The sequence below is a fragment of the Myotis yumanensis genome, unplaced genomic scaffold (genome assembly GCF_028538775.1).
Source record: "Myotis yumanensis isolate MYYU_CA2020_CCGP unplaced genomic scaffold, mMyoYum1.0.hap1 SCAF_11, whole genome shotgun sequence".
Taxonomy (NCBI): Eukaryota; Metazoa; Chordata; class Mammalia; order Chiroptera; family Vespertilionidae; genus Myotis; species Myotis yumanensis.
In genome coordinates, this window is record NW_027223762.1 from 30084091 (window position 1) to 30100902 (window position 16812).

The 16812-nt window shown below is 41.5% G+C and overlaps 1 protein-coding gene across 1 annotated transcript in view; it reads left to right on the top strand.

Annotated features, from left to right (window-relative positions):
- The window catches only part of EML6 (EMAP like 6), a 196689-nt gene that overhangs the window by 124550 nt on the left and 55327 nt on the right, over positions 1–16812 (top strand). Inside the window, exons 17-21 of the mRNA XM_070429229.1 lie at positions 5995–6095; positions 7373–7575; positions 9336–9447; positions 9680–9807; positions 14501–14642. Of these exons, the coding sequence (XP_070285330.1) occupies positions 5995–6095; positions 7373–7575; positions 9336–9447; positions 9680–9807; positions 14501–14642 (686 nt within the window). The remainder of the gene's footprint in view (positions 1–5994; positions 6096–7372; positions 7576–9335; positions 9448–9679; positions 9808–14500; positions 14643–16812) is intronic.

Consider the following 16812-nt stretch of genomic DNA (forward strand, 5'->3'; position numbering starts at 1 on the left):
TTCCCCCTTCCGCCCACCCCTCACAATCACCAAGTGTTGTCCATGTCCATTAATTCTCTTTTTTGTTGTTGCTCAATTCCTCCACTCCCCCAAACTGCCCCCTCCCAGAGCTGTCTACCTGCTTTCAATGAGGAAAAGACACTTTTTTAAAACCACCATTTCATTATCACAACTAACTAAAGCGATAGTATAAATTAATTTCTTTAATTTATTACCAAATTCATAATCAAACATTTCTGATTGTTTCAAAGATGAGAGTTGGTTTGTTCAAATTTGCAGTCAAACAAGGCCCAGGCATTGCATTTGGTTCTTCTCTCTCTTAGGCCTCTTTCAGATTTTTATTTTATAACAGCTCCCCTCTCACCTTTTCATGCCATGGATGCAGTTGAGGAACTGGTCATTTGACCTGTAGAATGTTTCACAGTGTAAGCTTGACTGATTCTTCCTGGGAGCATTCCTGCATTTCCTATAATTGGTAGTTAGAGCCACAGCCTTGATTAGATTCACGTTGTTTCCCCCACCCCCAACAGTTTTATTGATAAATAAATCCTATACCATACAGTTTGCCCATTTTAAGTGTACAGTTCAGTGGTTCTGAGCATATTTACAGAATTGTGCAATCATTACCACCGTCAAATTTCAGAGCACTTTCACCACCCCAGAAAGAAGCCCCACACCCATTAGCACTAATGAATCTATTTTCTGTCTCTGGATTTTTGTGTTCTGGACATTGCATGTATATAGAGTCATACACTATGAGGTCCTTCGTGACTGGCTTCTTTCACATAGCGTAATATTTAAGGTTCATCTGTGTCATAGCATATATCAGTACTTCATTCCTTTTTATTGCTGAATAATATTTCATTCTGTGGATCTACCACATTTTATTTATCCATTCTTCAGCTGATGGATATTTGGATGGTTTCCACCTTTTGGCAGTAATACTGCTGTGAACATTTGTGTACAAGATTTTGAGTAAATGTATGTTTTTTTTGTTGTTGTTTTTTTTTTTTAATATATTTTATTGATTTTTTACAGAGAGGAAGGGAGAGGGATAGAGAGTTAGAAACATCGATGAGAGAGAAACATCGATCAGCTGCCTCCTGCACATCTCCTACTGGGGATGTGCCCGCAACCCAGGTACATGCCCTTGACCGGAATCGAACCTGGGACCTTTCAGTCGCCAGGCCGACGCTCTATCCACTGAGCCAAACCGGTTTTGGCGAGTAAATGTATGTTTAATTTCTCTTGGGTTTATAGCTAGGAGTGGAATTGTTGCATTATTTGGTAGTTTTATGTTTAACATTTTAAGGTACCACCAAAATATTTCTCAAAGTGGCCAAACCATATTACATCTCCACCAACAGTGAGCGACGGTTCCAATTTTTCACAGACTGTCAACACTTATTATTGTCTGTCGTTTTATTATAGCCATTCTAGTGGGTGTAAAGTAGTATCTGATTATGTCTTTGATTTTCATTTTTCTAATGACTAATGATGTTGGACATCTTTTCATGTACGTACTGGCCATTTGCATATCTTCTTTGTAGAAATGTCTATTTAGATATGTTACCCATTTTAATTGATTTTTAAAAAAATAATTTTTATTGATTTCAGAAAGGAAGGAAGAGGGAGAGAGAGAAACGTCAATGATGAGAATTATTGATCGGCTGCCTCCTGCACACTCCCTACTGGGGATCCAGCCCACACCCCGGGTATGTGCCCTGACCAGGAATCAAACCCTGACCTCCTGGTTCATAGGAACTTTCAACCAGGGAGCCACACCGGGTGGGCAATAGGGTTTGTTTTTTTATTATCGAGTTGTAGTTTTAAAATATATTCTGATACAAGTTCTCTATCAGATATATGATTTGCAAATATTTTCTTCTACATTTTTTTAGACAAGAATACTAGATACGTATTTCATTTTTTATCACATTGGAAGAAACATAATCAGTGGCATAGTCAATGGTGGAGGCATTGGGAGTAGTACTTCCCAGGTGCAAGCAATAGAACTATATTATCTGTAGAAAAAAAGTAAAAGAATAAGACCAACTATAAGCCATTATGCGTTTTATTATTCCCATGAACCAGCCATTCTAAACAATGTCTGGGATGGAATTCCTCCCCCAGGGCACACCCCTGTGGTACACCACTGGGTGAAATGTCTAGTTGTCCTATGCTTAGTAACACTCACCTCAACTGTGGGTTCTAGTAGCATCAGCCTGATCCTTCCATTATAAAGCTCCACATCAACATATTATCCAATGGTTGTAGCATCCATTTACAACTGTGGAATGAATCGATTATTTGATTAGGGGTCTAAAATTACAAATTTCTAATTCTATCATTCTTCATATAAGCTAGAATTCTTCTATAAATAAGAATTTTTCCTCATGAACCAGTCAATTTCTCTAAAATAAAATTCACACAGAAAGTAGTTCTTTATATATTAGGGTTACTTGTCCTTTGTCTATAATTTGCAGATATTTTTCCCAGTTCACCATTTGTCTTTTGAGTTTGCTATGGTGCTTTTTGCCGCGCTAAAGGTTTAATGTGGTCAAATTTTTCAATTATTTTTTTAATGTTTCAAGATTTTGAGTCATACTTAGGAGTGTATTCCCCACTCTCTGGTTAAAATGAAATCACTTATAAAGTCTTCTCATTGCTATGACTTCTTCTTTGCATTTAGATCTCTAAACAATTTGGAAATTTATCCTAGTATGTTATAAAGAACAGATCCAATTTTATCCTTTTTCCATATGGCTGTTGAGGTGTTCCAAATATCATTTTTCTTTTCCCTTTTAAATAGACCTTACTTTAAGTTCAGAGCAAAATTGAGCAGAAAGTAGCCTTTCTATATATCCCCTACTCCCCGCCCCCCCCCCCCCCCCCCCCCCCGCCAATGCACAGCCGCCTCCATATCCCCACCACCAGAGTGGTACATTTGTGACAATAGATTGACACTCTCTCATCTAGCGCCCATAGTTTTCTTTAGGGTTCACTCTTGGCGTTGTACAGTCTGTGAGGTTTGATAAATGTATAATGACGTGTCCATCATTATAGTATCTTACAGACTTGTTTCAGGGTTCTAGAAATCCTTTGCGGAAAAAAATTAAAATGAAACCCTTTGTGTTCTGCCTGTTCATCCCTCCTGTCATTCTATCCTGGCATCCAGCAATCCTTTTACTGTCTCCTGAGTTTTGCCTTTCCAGCGTGTCATATAATTGGAAGCATACAGTATGTAGCTTTTCCAGATTAGCTTTTTTCACTTAGTAGTATTCACTTAAGATTCCTCCATGCCTTTTCATGGCTTGGTAGCTCATTTCCTTTTAGCACTGAATAATAACATGCCATTGTCTGGATGTACCACAGTTTGTTTATATAGCCACATACTGAAGTACGTCCTGTTTGCTTCTAAGTTTTGACAGATATGATTAAAGTCACTATAAACATTCACATGCAGGTTTTTGTGTGGATGCAAGTTCTTCACTCCTTTGGGTAAATACCCAGGAACACGGTTGCTGGATCTTATGTTGAGCATGTTTAGTTTTGTGAGAAACCTCTAAACTGTCTTCCAGAGTGGCTGCACCATTTTGAATTTCCATCAGCAATGTATCAAGTTCCTGTTGCTCCACATCCTTACGAGCATTTGGTGACAAACACCATCTGTTTTAAAAGTTCCTCTTCTCCCTTATTGATTTGAGACCCTGTCTTTATTATATACCACATTTTAGTATTCATTTGGGTCTTCTAGATTTTCTATTTTGCCGTTGATATGTCGGTCAATTCATGCACCAGTACCACACTGTTTTAGTTATGACGGCTTATAGATTTAATATCTAAGAGAGTTATACTTCCCACTTTGCTCTTCTTTTTCATACTTTATCTGGTTATTCCTGGTGGTTTATTCTTTCACAATAACTTTAAAGATTAAGGTATCTAACTCCAGATTAAATACAAACATCCAGTGTTCTTTTGATTGGAGTCCCTTCTTCCACCTCCACCCACCCTCACCCTGGCAATCACCGCACTGTTGCCCATGTTCATGAGTTCTCTCTTTTTTTCTTTTTTGCTCAATCCCCCCCCCCCCCACACACACACACCATCAGCAGAGCTGTCCGCCTGCTCTCTCTGAGTTTATACTGCAACTTTACTAAATTCTCTTGTTTGTAGTTGTTTTACCTTATTTCCTTTTGAATTTTCTAGACATATAATTATATCCTCTGCTAATAGAAAGTTTTACTTTTTCCATTCCAGTTCTTGTGCCTTTAATTTTTGACATCTTGTCTAACTGCATTAGTTAATATATTCAATGCAGTGTTAAATGGAAGTGGTAATAAGTCTTGTTCTTGACTTTACTGGGAATGCCATTAAGTAAAGATCTGACTTTTGAGTTCACACACACACACCATGAATAAGTTACTGTTTCAGCACTTTTGGTTTTTAAAAAGGGTAAGGTAAGGGCACACAGCATTGCTGGAGAGTCAGCCTGTGTACAGTTGGTCTTGAATGAACATGGGTTTCTCAGTGAGAGTCAAGGAGTGCAGGGAAATAGAAAAAGTCAGAAGCATCCATTTATTTCTACTTCATTGAGTGACGAGTGTTTTTTAAACCACAAATGAGTGTTTGATTTTTGTCCGATATCTTTTCAGCATCTGTGACTATAACACAAATTTTCTTCTTATATATGTTAATATGATGAAAGGTACTATTTAATTCTTTAATAATGAACCAACCTTGCATTTGGTTATAATGTATTATCTTTAATATGTTATTGGGTTGTCTTTGCTAGTATTTTATTTAAGATTTTTAAAATCTATATTCATAAGGGAGATTGGTCAGTCATGTTCTTTTTGTTAATTGCATTTCTCTTACAAAATGAAATATATGTCCTAACTAGACACCCAGTGCACGAAATTCATGCACTGGTGGGGGAGGGGCAGGGTCCCTCATCCCAGCCTGTGCCCTCTCGCAGTCCAGGAGCCCTTGGGGGATGTCCAACTGCCAGCTTAGGCCTGCTCCCTGGGCCTAAGTGTTGTCGCGGAGGCAGGAGAGGCTCCCACCACCGCTGCTGCACTCAGCAGCCATGAGCCCAGCTTCTGGCTGAGCGGCGCTCTCCCTCCGCTCCCCTTGTGGGAGTGCACTGACCACCAGGGGGAAGCTCCTGTGTTGAGTGTCTGCCCCCTGGTGGTCAGTGTGCATCATAGTGACTGGTCCTTCTGCCGCTCAGTTGATTTGCATATTAGCCTTTTATTATATAGGATATCCCATAGAAGACCATGAAGTAGTGCATTAAGACCAGGAAGTCCTTAGAGTCTAATGTGATGACAATACTCTTAGGCAGAAATTTCCTCGGCACGTGGCATGCCAGATCTGTAGCTCCAGGTCTAGAACCAGTTCTCACTTTTATATTCTGCCTTTTGGTTATAACCCTAACTTTCTGAATGCATAGCATCTGAAAGTTCTTTAAATCAATAGATAACATCCATTCTCTCTCTCCATGGATGTGAGCTGGGGCTTTGATTTCCAGTGAGTACATTGCTAGGTGAAACTCTGTTAAACCCAAAGTCATGATTTCCACAGTAAGAATATTACATTGGAAGCTCCTCATTAATGCCATTCCAGTGTCTTCTCTCTCTTCTGTATCAGAGCTCCATATCCCAAGAATTATTCTCAATCCTATGGCAGGGACATTAATTTTATCTTACAGAGACATTCTGATCTATTTTAGATATTTCATTAATTTGTTTAAAGCATAATTAACTAGACTTTGGTAGCAATATTAAGGTGAGAATAAAGGGCTCAGACATTCAAAGAAACCTAATGCTTATTATTTTTATCTCGACTCTGTGTAATTTAAGTCATCTTCTAATTTAGTTGTCCTATTACATATGCTTAATGACAGTTAGACCAAATGCATGCTTTTATTAAAACTCTATATCATTGCTGCCATCAAAATTAGAATTTTTTTTTCTTATTTGTCTCTTACAGAGGACATAAAGATAAGATATTTGTGGTAAAGTGTAACCCACATCATGTTGACAAACTGGTTACAGTTGGGATAAAGCACATCAAATTCTGGCAACAAGCAGGTACTGTTGTTTGGGTTTATCGTTTATGTGGTCGAGAGCTGGAGAAGACCATGACCATGTCTCCACAATCTAAGATTAAAATGCTCCTGAAAGATATTCTCTCCCAAATTCACTTTGGACTGCTTAGTGTCTAAGCTGTGAAACTTAGAGCACTCTATATGATGCTATGCATATTCATCACTATCTAGAAAGCTTTGGAACATGCTCTGGTGTGAAAATAATTCTCTTTAGCCCTCTGTTCTGAAAGCAGTCATTATGTTGGACTGCTGAGCAGGAAGTAAAATAATCACACCTTGGTTGGGTGAATACAGTTTCCAGGGAGGGTTCCTTTATCACTGAATTCAAAGAATGAATTAAATCCTGACACTATACCCAGTAAGTAGTCAAAAGAAATACTTGTGGATTATAATATTGGTAATAGTAATGAGTAAATAAGCATGACAAAACATATACTGATATCTTATTCTTCTCACTAATAAGTCATACCTGTTACTAAAATTGCTTCTGAACTCTTAGTATCAGCTTTAATACCAAGCCCAATTTTATACTGGTCACAGCATAAAAAAGCTCCTGTTCCCATGCTTCTATTTTTCAAGAAGGGATACTGGCACCAGCATGTCGGGAGAGCCAGCCTGCATGGCGTTGTCTGGAGTGAGTCTGTGTTTCTTTGTGCTAGTCAGGAAGTGCAGGGAAATGACAACATCCAAGGGATGAATCTGATGTACCTTCTCCTACACAGTGATTCATTTTTCTCACCCCAAAGCTGCTGTGATTAAAATTGAGGCAAAACATATATAACATGTTTACTTTTCACATTCACAGCCGGCGCTGCTTCTGTTCTTTTTGCTCAGCATTCAGGAAATTGGTCCCACTCCCCCACGCACTCAGTCACTCCTTCCTCCGGCTGTCCCAGACCTAGCACTGGCTCTTGGTTTGACGATCTCTTGTGTGGCTGAGATGCGCATGATTATCGAGTCCCCTCTCCAGCCAGACCCTAAGTTCCTTGAAGGCAGGAGCTCCCTCTTCATCTTTATATTGCAGCGTTGACCACCAAGGCCTACCACAAAGCAGGGACTCAATAAATGCTGAATTAATGCCTGAGTGAATGAAAACCCCCTTATATTTCTGTCTAGGATATTTCCTGCCGTTTTCATACATCTCTGTGTATACACATGATGACACACTGGGCTTTTCATTAAAGGTAGTCATTCTCCACATTCACAGAAAGTGTCACTTAAAAATAAAACCACGTAATAAATCCTCTTGGTCCACTCCAGGTGGGGGCTTCACCTCCAAAAGGGGAATCTTCGGCAGCGTCGGGAAATTGGAAACAATGATGTGTGTTTCTTATGGGCGGATGGAGGATCTAGTCTTCTCAGGAGCAGCCACAGGAGATATTTTCATTTGGAAAGACATTCTACTACTGAAGACGGTGAAGGCTCATGACGGGCCCGTGTTTGCTATGTATGCATTGGAGAAGGTAGGGCATCTTGATCGGAATTCACTCTCCTCCCCGGCTTTCTAAAATTGTAAGTTAGTCTTAGGAGAGTAGACACCAAGAGAATCCTGTGTCTAAAAACAGAACTGTCTGAATTAGGACGTCGTTGTAATGAACCTCCAGTCAAGAGAAGGCAGGGAGTGCAAATATTTTAAATTTTCTCTTTCATTTGTAATTATGTTTATATGCAATTTCTCCCCACTTCTTTTCACACTTGTTCTTCCTGGCTCTCACTCCTAAAGCTCCTTAAGAATTAGTGGTGGGATAAATGTGAACACACAATAGGAGAAGAGGCTTGAGAAATATTTCAGCCTTCTCTTCTCCTCGGTGGCACAGTGAGCAGAGACCTAGAAGTACCAAGTGGTTAGAGTATTGTTCCACCCAACAAAAGTAATGTTGACAACCAGTTTCTTCCTGCATCTAACATCTTGTTAACAGCTTTAACGAGAGTGTCAGAGTGAAGTCTTTAACCAGCTGCTTTAGGATTTTCCAGAGAAACAAAACCAGTTGAATATACTACATACACATACACATACACATACACATACACATACACATACACATACAGTCATGTACCATGTGTCGTTAGGTGATTTTGTCCCTGTTCAGAGTTGTGCTAACATAGAGTGTGCTTATGCAAACCTAGATGGTGGTTTTAGTAGTTAAGATTTTTGTTTTACTAGCAAACTTGTTTTTGGTTAAACTGCAAACTGCAAATGTTAGAAGAGATTAAAGCAGAATGCAGAAATTGATGTGATATAATGTGTTTAAACTTTTTATTACTTGGTAACTTAAGCTGACAAGTCATGGAGAAAGATGAGGATATCACAGTATAATATACTGCATTTAAATTTAATTTGTGGATTGATCTCCCTGGGTGCAAAATCTATAGTAAGAATAGAATATTTAATGTAATAAACTCCAAAATATTTTTCCTTGTAAACATCATTAAAATGCAGTAAATTAAAAGTTTCTGAGAAAACAGAATGAGTTACTCAGTACTTTTCTTTAAAAAAAAAAAAAAAAAAAAAAAAAAAAAGATTTTTCCAAGAACAGTTGGTATATGTGATAAGTTGCCAGGAAGGAAAAGTGGTAAGGCCAAGAAATCATAAATTTAGAACAAGAATAAAGATCACTGTTCAGTTAAATATATCCAATATGGTAAGCTTTTTACTCTCCAGGTTTTGTAAAAATTAACCCGAATTTTAATTATTGTGGAAATTGATGTCTTTCGAACAAATTAGCAGGACCATTTTGTTACATGAAGTGCCTAATTCGCTCTTAATAAGAAATAATGATGTTTTCACCTAGGAGTAATTATTTAATTTAAAAATATTTAACAGTCATTTCATTGTGATGTTAATTCACATTCATTCAGGAGGAGTATAGGAGATACCAGAAACTGCCAGACTTTGCGGCTGGTCCTGTTCTGTAGGAACCCACTCTCCAGTCAGGGGGCTGGGCACAGGAATGGCCATGACCCAGGGCACCAAGAGCCAGCCTCAGGGCTGGAGGCAGTGCAGCGGGCACGGATTATGTCCTTGATCCTGCTAGAGAAGTAGGGGAGAGATGCTTCCAGAAGAGATCACATTGCTATTACATCTTGTCAGATTTTTCAGTCCCCTCTACTTAGGAAGAAAACACACGCAAAGCTGCTTTACCCACGGGGGCTCCTGTTGGGGCTGGGTGGGCAACCGCTCATTTCAATGTGCATGTAATTCTTCCCGTGTGTGCCTTCACAGGGCTTTGTAACAGGTGGAAAGGACGGCATCGTGGAGCTCTGGGATGATATGTTTGAAAGATGCTTGAAGACTTACGCCATTAAAAGATCAGCATTGTCTACTAGCTCTAAAGGTACCACTCCCAAATACGCAGTAGAAACCTTTCTGTTCATAGGGATGGAGACGGTAGTACTAAGGTTCTTCAAAAACCATGATCAAATCAATTCTCTTTCTTCCACGTTCAGAGCTCTAGGCCCCTGGTAGAAATGTCAAGGATGATTGCCTCGTTTGGGAACTATAAGAAATAGAATTTATGTAATAACCTTTTTATTTTTAGCTCTATTAAATACATTTCCTCCCCTCAGGATTGCTTTTGGAAGATAATCCTTCCATTCGTGCCATCACTTTGGGACATGGACATATCCTGGTGGGAACCAAAAATGGAGAGATCCTGGAAATCGACAAAAGTGGCCCAATGACACTGCTTGTTCAGGTACCATGTTTGAACACACTCTAAACCACAGTTCACATCAGAGCCAGACCTGAGATGAGGTGTGGGGCGGGGGGAGGTCTTAATGTGCAAAATTTAAACAGTAGCTTTTAAAACAGCACACATTTATTATCTTATCATTTCTGTGGCTCGGGAGTCTGAGCATAGCTTACCTGGTTCCTTTACTAAAGGTTTCACAAGGCTGCAGGGAGATCAGGGCTGCAGTCTCACCTGAGGCTCAATTGAGGAAGGATCTTCTTTTGAGGTCACTCAGGTTGTTGGCAGAATTCATTCAGTTCCTTGTGGTTGTAGGACTGACAGCTTCCATTCCTTGGTGGCTGTTGGCCAGAAGCCACCTTTAGCTTTTAGCTGCTGCCCACAGTTCCTTGCCACATAGGGTTTTCCATCATGGCCCCTTACTTCCTCAAAGCCAGCAAGGGAAAGAGAAAAGATAGGCACTGCAGTGTTATGTCACGTAATCATATCATCACATATATGTAATCATAAACATCCATCACCTTTGCCATATATTTTTATTGAAAATAGGCCACAGTTTATGCCATACTCAAAGGGTGATTATATAAGAGTGTGAAAATCATGAGCATCTTGAGAGTCACCTCAAGAGTCCATCACAGCCCCCCTCTGGCCACCAATTTTTCATGTATCCCACCCATTCAAAATCCATCCCCTCCTCCCAAGGTCTCCAAGAGCCTTATCCTTATCTATTTGCAGTATCTGCTCAAAGTCCGCAATCTCATCATCTAAATCAATTCCAGGAGTGCAGAAGGCTCCGTAGGGGTATTTTCTCTCAGACTGTCAATCTGTGAAACTAACAAAACGTTCTCTGCTCCACACACATCAAACATACAAGCACCTCTTTAGATTTTGTGCCTCACTTTAGCCTCAGCCTTGATTCACAGAAACACACTACATACTCCTTACTCTCCCTTGGCCCTCAAGAATTATATTCAGGTAAAATCCGATTAAAATAAATATCAATGAATCCTCAAAGATCAAAGAAATGATACAGTCTCGCCTGAGGGGGTAGTAGTATGTGGGGGTGAGTAGGTAGGTAGTCCTGCTCCATTTGGTGGTGGATGGACCTGATTTATAGATGGAAGAGGCAGGGGAGGGAGAGCATGTGTGTTCAGAAGGTGGAGTAGAAGAATGAGCACCGAGCACTTCTGTGGGTCCAGTAGGGGAGCTTTGCCTCCCCCCACCCCCTTGTCCTGGCCCATGCCTGTGGGCTTGCTTTATTAGGGGTAAGTCCCAAAATCCCACTGAGAAGGGTCCTCTGGTTGACTTCTCCCTAGGAACAGGTCTGCACACAGATCACTGAGAGGTTTTAGAAATGCAGGTGCTCAAGTCCTCCTCTGGGTGTGCTGAATAAGAATCTGTGTTTTAAAAAATTCTGTTAAAAACAAACCTCCAAAGCTGACTGTGCCAGGCAGCAGGATTGAGATGTGTCCTGGGTGTGACTGTCTTGTTCTCTGCTTGCATTTTTGTTGTTTCTTGCCAAACTCATTTCTTTTTCTTTCTGGCAATGACTTCTTATTTAGTTTTACTGAAAAGCAAGTGTTTGTTTCAATGTAAACAACTTAAAGTCTTTTTAGTTCATTATTGATTTTTTTTAATGCCCATGTTTGAGACCTTAAATTGTTTTCATACATACTATATTGCTTAATATTTTTTAAAATTTTTACCATAATATAACTTAAACAGTGCTTTAAGACTTAAACTCTAAGTTTTCCAAATTTAAACTCTTAAGTATTATGTTATAGTTGTTTAAGTATGTTTTAAACTTGACAATAAAAGCTTTTCACTTTTTTGTTTTCTACAACTATTTTTTAATATTTATTTCTATCATTCTAATAGTACAAATAACCACAGGTACCACTTACTGAGCACCTCCTGTGTGTCCGGCAATGCAGCATCTCTCTCATCTCCACAACAGATTGGCTCATTTCAATGTGTATGTAATTCGGTCCCTATTGATGAGGGAACAAAGCCCAGTAAGAATTGCAGAGCTGGGGTTCAAACCAAAGTTTGTCAGACACCAGAGCCCTTTTTTTGTCACTGCACCGGGCTATTCTCGGTGTCTCCGAGTGGAGACTGTGGAGAGCAGTACAGAAGGCACGGCCCCTGAGCTGTGAGCAGGTAGAACCATCTCTTCTTACATGTGTACCATTCATTTCCTAATTCCTCAGCATCTCTTTCCTCTTCTGGCCCATCAGGCCTGTGCCGTTTCCTCCCAGGGAAAACTCAGTGTTGAATTCAGTCAATGTTGTCGGGCTCCTGCCGAGATCTGCCCTGTGCCGTGCACGGTGGGTAGGGCCACCTGTGCCCAGGCTCTGGGCCCCATTCTGAGAAGACGGACACGGAGGGAAAGCTCAGGGACAGGAGAGACCGCGTGATTAGGACCATCAGCCAGCCTGTGTGGGAAGACCTCAGGTCCGCTTTTCCAGGTTCAGTAGCACGGCAGTCCAGTATCATTTAGAATACATTGCTGATTTTTAAGAGAAGGAAAGCTATGTTGGGGGAAGAGAGAAGTGACATGAGGTGATTTCTGACCATTTCCATGTGTGCACTTTGAATATAGTCAGCTCAGTCGTATAGCTGTTTATTACCAGCTTCCTGGGAGATACAGTAGGAAAGTAAGATCCCAAGCTCATTTCTTTGTGCCACTCGAGGTACTCCCAGCCTGCCTCGCTCACTGTCCATGGCTATGTTAGGAGTTAATAGAATCATAGATTAAGGAAATATAATTTTTAAGTCAATATATGAAGCAGTGGTTGGAAAGGGCCTCAGAGCACCACAACCCTGTCCTCAAGCAAAATGAGCAAAGGGCCTTGGTCCGTAAAAGAGCTCCAAGCAGCTCCAGGCTGGGGGCAAGCGGGGGTTGATGCCGGACCCATCCTCTGACTATGATCTTGGAGGTGGGAGGCTTCTGAAGGGAAGAAAGCTTAGGGATATAGGATGCTCCAAATGCAATAAGTTCAAAAACAACATTTGCACCCTCCAGCCCTCCACAGGTATTTGAATGTCACCTGAATTTGGAACTCTGTCTTCTGCCAAATCACTGTTTTGCTCAAACAGCTTCCTAGTCAAATCAGAACCATCTGATTTCTCTCTGGAAAGCCACCTGTTCCCCAAAGCATTCCAACTCCAGACATTTCCAGATGCCTGTCTATGGTCTTTCTTTTCTTTTCACTGAGCAGAGCCTTTTTATAATTAGCCACTAAAAGTAGAAATTCAGTTAACAATCTGCTCTGTCTTATTGCCTCACACACTAATCTGTTTACATGGCTTTACTGAGGGACAAATTATAGAAATGGGATTTGTTTTCTCCCTAATTATTTATTTTTAAACTAGTGTCCTGGTGCACGGATTTGTGCACATTGAAAGGAAATTAATTAGAAGAAATATTTCAGTATTGCTATTTGCATCTTGCTAATGAAAAGAAAATAGGATTTTACCAAGTCTCCTATCTACCTACTCCAGGACTTCTGTGGGGATCAAATGAGAGAGGCACGGGAAAATGCTTCACAAACATTTGGTTAAACTGTGAAATGTTTGTACCTGGCTATAAAGCAAGATGGGTTCCTGGGCTGAAGAAACTCCAAGGAGGCTAGTCTCTAGGGAGATAAAGCCAGGTGTTGCTACGTGACATCATTACCCGGCACCCACAGCGACCATTTCCAGGCTGGGCTGGGCTATGGGTCACATTTTGTGCCATGGAGTCTTGGCAGCGTTGGCTGTAATTTGGTGGGGTGTCGCTCCGGGGTGGTGGTGGGGCCTGTATCCCACTTGGGGGAAGCTGAGTGTTGCTTTGTCGGCCCCAGGTCCATGGTGCCATTTATTTTTAAATGGCCAGTGCGCGTCATGGCAGCTCGTGCATTGAGCATCTGCCCCCTGGTGGTCAGTGTGCCTCATAGCTACCGGTCAGACAGACGGACACTTAGCCTTTTATATATATAGATACCATTTTATCTCAGTCATTATTCTAAGCCAGTTAAGTGTGTTTGTGATAAAGTATAGATATGTGGAATTAGCCTGGAGCCTGTGACACACCTCCCAGTTTTCCAAAGTCCATTGGATAGACCAATTTGTGAGCAAATGTTGAACCCAGGACACTTGAAGTGAAAACTTTAACTGTCTTTGTTTCTGTTCTGCCAAATGCTATATATTCAAAGGACTAAAATGGAAATAAATAGACAAGAATATTGCTGTCTAAGATAGGTAGTCTCTGTGTCTTTAGAATCTGGTTTTATTGTGTCATTATGATCAATAAATTGTGCTTTATAAGGAGATATATATACATATATATGTGTATATATATGTGTATATATATATATATATATAGTGCTTATCTAATGTCAGCAGATTAAAATGAAGGCACTTCATTATTCACCCTGATGTTTCTAAATGAAAAGATGTTTGGCATTATATAAAACAAAATTTATAAGCGACAAATCCCTACTGTGCTTCCTAAAGGAATGCTTTAGCATCATGTCAGCCCAGCTTTAGGTTCAAGTTCAAGTGAAAAGCATATTCATTTTGGCTCCAGGAAGCTCTAACTGTGTTTATTCGTACTTGAACCTGTTTGGAAGACACTTGGCTGCATATGCTTCACGAGGCTGCCAAAGAGCGAGCCAAGACACACACACCGAGTTGTTGTCCTGTTTCCTCTCCACAGGGGCACATGGAGGGAGAAGTGTGGGGGCTGGCGGCTCACCCGCTCCTGCCCATCTGTGCAACAGTGAGCGATGATAAAACCCTGCGCATCTGGGAATTATCCTCCCAGCACCGCATGCTGGCGGTACGGAAACTCAAAAAAGGTACATGACCTCGCCTTCCACATCTGCAAGAGTAGAGTATTTACAAAGAACAGAACGGGTTGGGTTCATTCGTTCATTCAACTGATATTCACTGACAGCACCTGTTGGATGCCCCCAAGTTTGTCAGGCAAAGGGAATTCAGTGTTTGTTGCTGCGGTCATACTTCCACAGGCTTTGAATTATTCCAGGAGGCTGGCCTGATCTGTCGGTGCCCAGCTCCGTTACTCACTGGCTTTTCCTTGCACTTAACAGGCATTTGCCACCTGGGGGCAATATGTCCTTCCTCTTCTCCTCGAGAGCTGTGTGCATCAGTTGAAATACATCAGCTTCTAAAACATGCTGTTTGATTGTATGTCTAACCGTCTCCAGAACTGGTTTTATTTGCTGAAAAATGAAAATCTGCTAAACAAAAAGTAATACTTAATTGTATAACTGTACAAGAAATGAGTAAATAGTATATGTACTGAACACCTATATGCACTAGAAGTAAGAGGCATACCAAGTACAAATGCAGCAAATATTTACTGAGTAGCTTCTGTGTGTCAAGCACTGAGGATCCAAGGTGAATGGTCCCATCTCTAGTGTCAGAGATGGACAAGATTGGAGCAGAGTCCCAGCAACAGATGGTCCATTCAAATTGGGTAATGTGAGGAGAGTCTGAAAACAAGATTGTTTGTAAAGGGGTGGGTAGGGATAGTGCAGCACTGTGCAGCTATTAGCAGCTGGTACCTTCACCAGCCCTGGGCCTGAAAGGGCAAGAGGAGGGAGCGATTGCCGGAACCTTGAAAGTGAGAGCTGTGTGAGATGCAGCCTGACAGCAGCTGTGACCATCAGCGGAGATTCAGGCACATGCAGCGACCCCAGGGAGCAGCCAGGAGGATCCTTCCTTCCTCTCCCTCCCTCCCTCCCTCCCTCCCTCCCTCCTTCCCTTCCTTTCTTATTCCTTCCCTCCTCTTTTGTTTCCTGTCTATGCTCCCCCTTGGCCAACCCCAATCAGAAGCCAGAGGGCAAGAAGGCCCATTGATGCCGTCTGTACAGGCCAGCTCCAGGCGCTGAAGAGGGTGGAGAGAGGGTGTGGAGAGGCAACGAAAGATAATCTGGCGCAAACCAGGTACCAGGAGGCGCAGAGGAAGGCCTGCTGCCAGGGTCGGCTTCATCTTCAGAAGAAGATGAGAGCTGAGGCCCAAAGGGTTTCTGAAAGTCGAGACAGGAAAGGATGACATTGGGTCTGGCACTAACGTATTTGTTTTATAAGCAGAGAGACATGGGGAGTGTATTCTAGGAGAAAATGAAGGTGTCAGAGAGTAGTAACAACGATGATGGTGACTAGTATTGCTGAGCCAGCGGCTGTGCTAGCACTCTGCATTTGGTGGGAACCCACTGAGTAAGGTCATTGTTACCACTTAGGAATTAGGAAACTGAGGCGCAGAGAACTTAAGTCATTTGCCGGAAGTCTCACAGCTTGTAAGTGATGGAACTGAATTGAAACCCAGGACATGGGGCTTCAGAGAGCACACCTGTGGCCACTGCATGGCACTGCCTCCTCCTACCTTATTCCTCTCTTCCCACTGCACACCTGGGCATTTGTTAATGGAGCCAGGACTCCCACCCAGGTCTGACCCCAAAGCCCATGCCCTTTACCACCACAAGATTGAATCATTTGGCCTCTGATTTATATGGGGAAACGATGGACCAAGTCCTCATCGTGAGTGGCTTGAGTATCAGACAATGGACTTTATTCACTAGTTAGACATCAGTTCAAAAGAACAGTTACTAAATTATGTTAGATAAGATGACCATTCAGCCCAGTGTATAGCTGTTGCCCTGGTGTAATTATTAATAGCTCTCCCTTTCACCCAGAAGTGTCCAGGTTTGGATGATAAGTTATATGGTTAACCCAATCTGATAATCTCCTCAGGGGTAGGCTCGCTTCCTGTTCTTTCTGCACTAGCACCAGCCCTGACTCATCGTAGGTGAATAGCTGTTTGCTAAGTGAAGGGAGGAAGATACCATTGGTGAGCTGATATGAAGTTGTTGGTATGAACATAGCTTTCAGTATCCCACAAGCAGTGACTGAGGAGTGTGCATGGAAGCTCAAGGGAATGCCTTAGCACAAGCATGTCAAACTCAAAGGCTAACACGGGCCAAATAAACGCGGCATGCAGCTCGT